General features: G+C 38.5%; 1 protein-coding gene across 1 annotated transcript in view; it reads left to right on the top strand.

Moving 5' to 3' along the window:
* Positions 1-1144: 1144 nt before the first annotated feature.
* The window catches only part of LOC107692936 (partitioning defective 6 homolog alpha-like), a 26690-nt gene continuing 21434 nt past the window's right edge, over positions 1145-6400 (top strand). Inside the window, exons 1-2 of the mRNA XM_016492145.1 lie at positions 1145-1428; positions 4558-4780. Coding sequence (XP_016347631.1) covers positions 1366-1428; positions 4558-4780 — 286 coding nt within the window. The 5' untranslated portion in view covers positions 1145-1365. The remainder of the gene's footprint in view (positions 1429-4557; positions 4781-6400) is intronic.

Genomic DNA, 6400 nt, shown 5'->3' with positions numbered 1-6400 from the left:
GGGGGGGGGGGGGGGGGGGGAGATCTAGTGAGCAAATGTTTTGTCCACAGATGGGCATATGTTAACAGTTTCTCTATTAATGTTAATGTAGAACTTGTTAGCAGTACACTGAAATGCTTATGCATTTTAAGTTTTCTTGTTTCTAATATTTTCTAAACATTTTCTAATCATATGAGGACATGTACTAATTATAGCAGCTCTGGTATTAAATCATTCACTAAGAGAAAAGGCAGACACTTTAAAGCAACCACGAGACCAAGACCCACTAGGGGGCCTCAGCAAACTTCCAATGGGACCACAGGATGACTTTAATTCTGTCATCAAGCTGTTCCAAAACTGTATGAATTTCTTTCTTCTGCCGAACACAAAAGATAGTTTGAAGAATGCAGGTAATCAAACAGTTGATAGTCCCATTTTCCCATCCCACTTCCGGAGGAGACCGGGGCTAGTTGTCACAGAAAGATGCTGTCACAAGGTAACATTTTACATTTTCCTGTTTGTTTTGTATTTCTGAATTATTTTACTATATTTAAAGTATACTAAATGCTGTTAAAAGGCAGGTTCCATTGTGAAAACTTTACCTCATATAGTAGGACAACATTCCCCAAAACTGAATCATGTTGCTGCAAAAGGGTCAACATGTGTTCAATATTTATATTCCTAAACAAGACTGTTATAGAAATTGACTTTCAAAAATCTACCCTGTGCGACAACTATAATATATATGTATATGTAAATGTATAAGTATAAACCTAAAAAGTGCGACAACTAGCCCCATTGTCCCCTAAAAGATCAAGTTTTCACAGCAACCCCTGCAGGGATAAAGACATCATGAGTTTGGACAGCAGCCATCACATAACAATCCTGATATTTCCTGTGGATCTTTTCTGTTGAGTGGAAATTTTGCTAACATTTCTGTTAATAGTCATGATGTCATTTTTATATCGTTATTAATATCTTTTACCTCAATGAGGTCATTGAGTCATAAGGAATTCTTATATCCCACCCTGAGAGGTCAAAGGAACATTAGGCTTACATGTGATACTACGCACGACCACGCCTTCTAGCGGCCTTCCGCCTGACGTCAGTGTTATTGAAAGCCACTGGCCCCGCCCACCGCCTGGACAAATCAGTCCGTGCCTGTGAAACAGTACTGCGGATCTCGACTGTCAGTTCACTCATGCTGCGCACACGATCTCTGGCTGCTTTTCTTTTCTACTTTTCTAGCTCTTGATGGGATCCTGTCGCAAATGAATGGCGTTTTCAGTGAGCATGTAGTTTGAGAACTATCTCTGGCTGCTGACTCCTGTATCTAGGGGCACTCTCGTGCGATACTGCCCGTGGGAATATACATATATCGCAAACATGTCACGGCATCACAGGACGCCGCTGAAAAACGAGGAGAGTGTGGTGGAGGTGAAGAGCAAAGTAAGTGAATCCCATAAATATTGCATTAGGCTGCGTTTGACAGCGTGCATATGTAAACTGCTGTTTACGCAGCCCTCCACGGGAGCGTGCCCGTATTTGAGGGTTTTCAATCCGGCGCATCAGTGTTGGGGTTTGTGTACTAATCCATCCATGGAGAGAAACGCTGATGGTGCTGTATGTGTCAGACTACGAGGCGCGAGACGAGCGCGTTTGGCTGGGATCATTAAGACAGCAGGTCTCTGTCCGGTCCGTGTGATGTGAAATGTGGTTCTGGTGCAGTGTGAAGAAGGATCCTATCCTGCCGATAAACAGACGTGCGCAATGAGGCGACTGGGCCCTGTTGATCAATTATGCATGTTACCAATAACGAAAAACCGAATCCCGCAGTCTAGGAAGAATCAGATCATAATGATGCATCTGAGGGGCATTAATAATAATATTAACAGAGCTGTGTACTACATAAACTCGATAAGACGCTGGTGCAGTTTCTATACACAAGAAAAATTCGACAAGTAAGCAGGTATTAATAAGCAATAACACGAGCAAAAGTGCATTTGTTTGGAATACAGCTGGCACGAGGCCACAGGTAATTATAACCTTGTTGATGTTCAGTGCTACCGAAGCATTGCCAGTGATGTTGCTCTATAAATATTTAAATATCTAAATATCAAATATTGACCAGTTAGTGTATTTCATATCTGCGGGTGAAAATAGTTCCAAAAGAAGCCAAAGCATCAAGCTTTCAGTGTCACTATGCAACGCAACACTAAAAGCTGGACTGGATCAAGTATAATCAAAAGTATAAGGATTTTAAAAATATTTTAGAACAACTTCTACCCAATAAAATAGTTTAAAGCTTGGCATTATTTATGGAATATATAAAATAATTATATTAGTTTAAATTATTTTCCAGGTTTGCTGAGGCCCCCTAGTTGCCTCTGGCCTCCTTAGATCCACTGTTGTATAATAGTACTCGACAATTGTCTAAATTAAAATGTCATTGTGATAAATCTGTTCATCTCAGGCCATACAGATGTGTAAAAAAGGTCTCATTTATGGGAGGAAATAGTCTTTAGTATATTACATCTGATGATGCATAAATGAATATTAACAGGCAAACAGCTATAACTACTGATGTCTGTTTAAAATAGTTCATATATTTTATTACGTTTCTCATGGCCTCTATTGTTACTAAAGACACAGATTGTTGGTCTCTGATGTATTGGAGTAGTTTGTTGTCAATGTGCCCAGTATACTTATTGGAAAACCTCGACCACAATCTGCCAAACAGAGCAGGATATGTTTTATTATCCCTCCATTCTTGAGAAATGTTGGGTGTGCAGTGCATATGTGAGAGGAGAACAGTAAACAGAAAAGGGCTGTTTAGAAAGATTCAAGTGAAGTTCCATGCAGGCCTGGATGTAATATAGTGTCATATATTATAATTTTTGCCTGAACTGGCTAATTCGATCACCTGAATCCTCCTGCTTGAGGTTTTGGTTTTCATAACAGGCAGTGCAATGTGTTTGGTGACACTCTTTTCTTCCTGAGAGGAAATTGGAAGGAAATGTTTTCTTTTCTACTTTTCTAGCTCTTGATGGGATCCTGTCGCAAATGAATGGCGTTTTCAGTGAGCATGTAGTTTGAGGTTTGTGTTGAACAATTCAATACAGATGTCTTTTCTCTGACAGGCCATGTTTTCATTGGCATGACAGGTATGGCCTTTTTATCTGTATTGCTATGGTTACTGTGGTGGTCCCACATAACAGCACTTTTTTTGCACAAAATAAGACTAATAATTTCAAAGGTGTTGATGCTTGTTTTGAAGGGGGAGGTGATGTAAATATTTTCAAGCGGGATGATAATGCATATATTCAAATATGTTGTGCAATGTGTGTGAAAAAAAATGTATTGACTAAAAATGTTATGTTCATCTCTAAAATGACAGTCCTTTTATTGACAGATTAACATTTTACTTCTGTAACATTCCTGAGTGAAACAGGATATTCAACAGAGGAAAAAAAAAAAATGTAAGAAGACCTGATTTTATCCATCAAGAATTAATTGGACTGTGAAAGCGGTCACATGACAGCTGAAAAGGAAAGATGATTTAGAGGTGAAGCAAGTTGTTATTTAATAAGAGATAAAAGATTAACTTATTAACTATGTTATAAGAATAACTTGCACGATTAATTGTTCACAGTAAGACCAAGGATGTATACTAGGAGAGGACATGTAATTTAACTTTTCCTTAATTTTAACAAGATGAAAGTATAGGAGAGAAACAAACAGGATTACAGAATGAAAACACATTTTTAATCAAATGTGTCACAATTTAATCAAAATCAAAGTTACAGTCCCTGATTATCATATCTAAAAGATTTCTGTGCATTCCTGTATGGCCAAATTCATTCTTGTTATATCTACCACAGAAAAAAGCCTTTGATATTATTTTTGTGAATGGACTCTAATAAAAACACTAGCTGTGGCCTGCTGAATGACTCCATATTCAAATGATTTACAATATGACCTTGTATATTTTCACTAGTATTCTCCATTTCCATATGTAAGGTATGCTCCATGGATACTGGAGAAAATCTTTGGCTCGGATGCAATTCCTCCTCATAAATTGAGCGATCTGACAGATTTTGTCCAATATGTTCAGCTGAGCTCTTGAGATGAATTCCCCATCCGCTCAGTGTGTGTGTGTGTGTGTGTGTGTGTGTGTGTGTGTGTGGTCTGGAGAAGCTCAGCTTTTTAATGCCACTGTTCTCATCTTTCCCTTTATCTGTAGCACTTGATTAGATTGAGCCTCCCTTTGTTCCTCACTGCTCTTTTTTTTTTACCTTAATGGCTTCCTCCGAGCTGCAAGTGCACATCAAACAGCTCTGCAGCTGCAGGAGCAAGTGAAATTGGTATGAGGAACTGGCACTGAATGTGTCTAAGACGCATCTGTGTAAAGTCACTGTCCAAGTTTCAGTTGGAAAAAAAAAGACATGGATTACATTTGCATATTTTACAGGGTCATAATCTGTCGATGTCATAATTGATCTGCAAAGCTAAGTGCTGTGCATTAAGAGCCTGTAGTGTTTATTGATATAATTTAACATGATTGTGGTTGTCCTGCAGTTTGAGGCGGAGTACCGCAGGTTTGCCCTGAAGAGGAAAGGGGCCGGTGGCTTCCAGGAATTCTACCAACTGCTGCAGACCATTCACCGGATCCCCGGAGTGGACGTGCTGCTGGGATATGCCGACATCCATGGAGATCTACTTCCAATCAACAATGATGACAACTTCCACAAAGCACTGTCCTCGGCCAATCCGCTGCTTCGGATTATCATTCAAAGGAGAGGTAACTCACTACATTGCATGTATATCACAACGAGGTCAAATGGTTGATATAGCTTTGAAGCTTCATGACAATCATGACAAGAACCTACAGTATAGTTTGACTTTGAGAAGGGGCTTCCTGTTTGTCCAACCAATGAACACCTGAATGTGAATGGGTTTGAGTCAGTAAGTTTTTTTTATTTTATTTATTTTTTTAAGTCAAGCAAGTCTCTTATGGTCACCAAAGTTGCATTTATTTGATCAAAAATATAGTAAAAATAGTAATTTATTACTGTGATGGCAAAGCTGCTGTCACATGATCCTTCAGAAATCATTCTAATATGCTGATTTGGTACTCAAGAAACATTTCCTATTATTGTCAGTATTGATTGTCAATATTGTGCAGCCTAATACATTGAAAATGTTACACATTTTTTCAAGGTTCTTTGATGATTAGAAAGTTCAACAGAACAAACAGAACAACATTTATTTTTTTGACATTATAAATGTTTTTACAGTCACTTTTGATTAATTTAATGCATCTTTGCTGGTGCATTCATAGGAGTTTAAGTGTTTGAAACATTATTTTTGCAATTTGGAGGTCTAGCAGTGCAGGAACCACACACTTCACCTTTAACATTCATCTTAACAAAATCAAACCAGGATCTGGGGGAATATTTTGGATGAAATATATGTATGTATTTTGATATTGCTAAACTGTTAAAATGCATTTTTTGCGCACGTGGTAAGGGGATATGTATGCAGCATAGCTGATACATGTGTGAGAGTTAGGCATTAAAATGATGCATCATCTTTTGCTGTCATATGTCGTTATCCATATTTGACTCCAGAGGGAATAAAAAGTCATTCCAGCAGTGTAATGTTATGAGGACCGTTATGGGCTGTGATGAGATGTTATGATGGGTGGGCGTTAGCGTTAGATGGTGCCAGTCGGGGCCCATCTCTGTTTCATGAGTGTAGTGGCACTGCGCCAGCCCCGAGGTGCAGAGTCTGATAGCGGTGCGGAGGAGTGTTGAGCCCACACCCTCATCTCTCTCTCCCTCTCCCTCTTTGACGCTTTCTTGATGTCCTTTCTTGTCTATATTCTCTTTCTGTCATCTTCACAACCCTCTCGCTCTCCCTTCCTGTTTCTTCATCACTCTTAATGCCTTGTCACACTCAATGAGTTTTATTAAATCTGAACCGCAGCACTGAGGAAATGTTTCGCTAATGCTATTAGGAATGTTTTTCTCGTTGTCAAATTGTTCTTTCTTTATTTCATTGTTCTGTTTGTTTCTTTCTAATCCACTGTGAAAGGAATTGAGCACCATTGTTCTGAGTTTTAAAAGACTCAAAAAGGGAACTATTTTATTTAGCCAAGGGATTAAATCAGATTAATCACTTGTTAGCTATGTGAAAATTTATTATTCGAACATCAAGTTTCAACTAGCTCCTACAGCTGTTGATGATAGTTAGGGCCAGATGGAATCTTTCGGAAGAGATTTTAAGGGAAATCTATGGAATTATTGGAATGTAAACATGGTAAGATGTGTTACATGTAGGGGTGTGCGATATTGACAAAAAATAATATCTCGATATTTTCTGGGATTTTATCGATAACGATAATTAGACGATATTTTGC

This window comes from Sinocyclocheilus anshuiensis, unplaced genomic scaffold (assembly GCF_001515605.1).
Source record: "Sinocyclocheilus anshuiensis isolate Anshui unplaced genomic scaffold, SAMN03320099.WGS_v1.1 scaffold1384, whole genome shotgun sequence".
In the NCBI taxonomy this organism is placed as follows: Eukaryota; Metazoa; Chordata; class Actinopteri; order Cypriniformes; family Cyprinidae; genus Sinocyclocheilus; species Sinocyclocheilus anshuiensis.
This window is presented reverse-complemented; position numbering and strand designations above follow the sequence as displayed.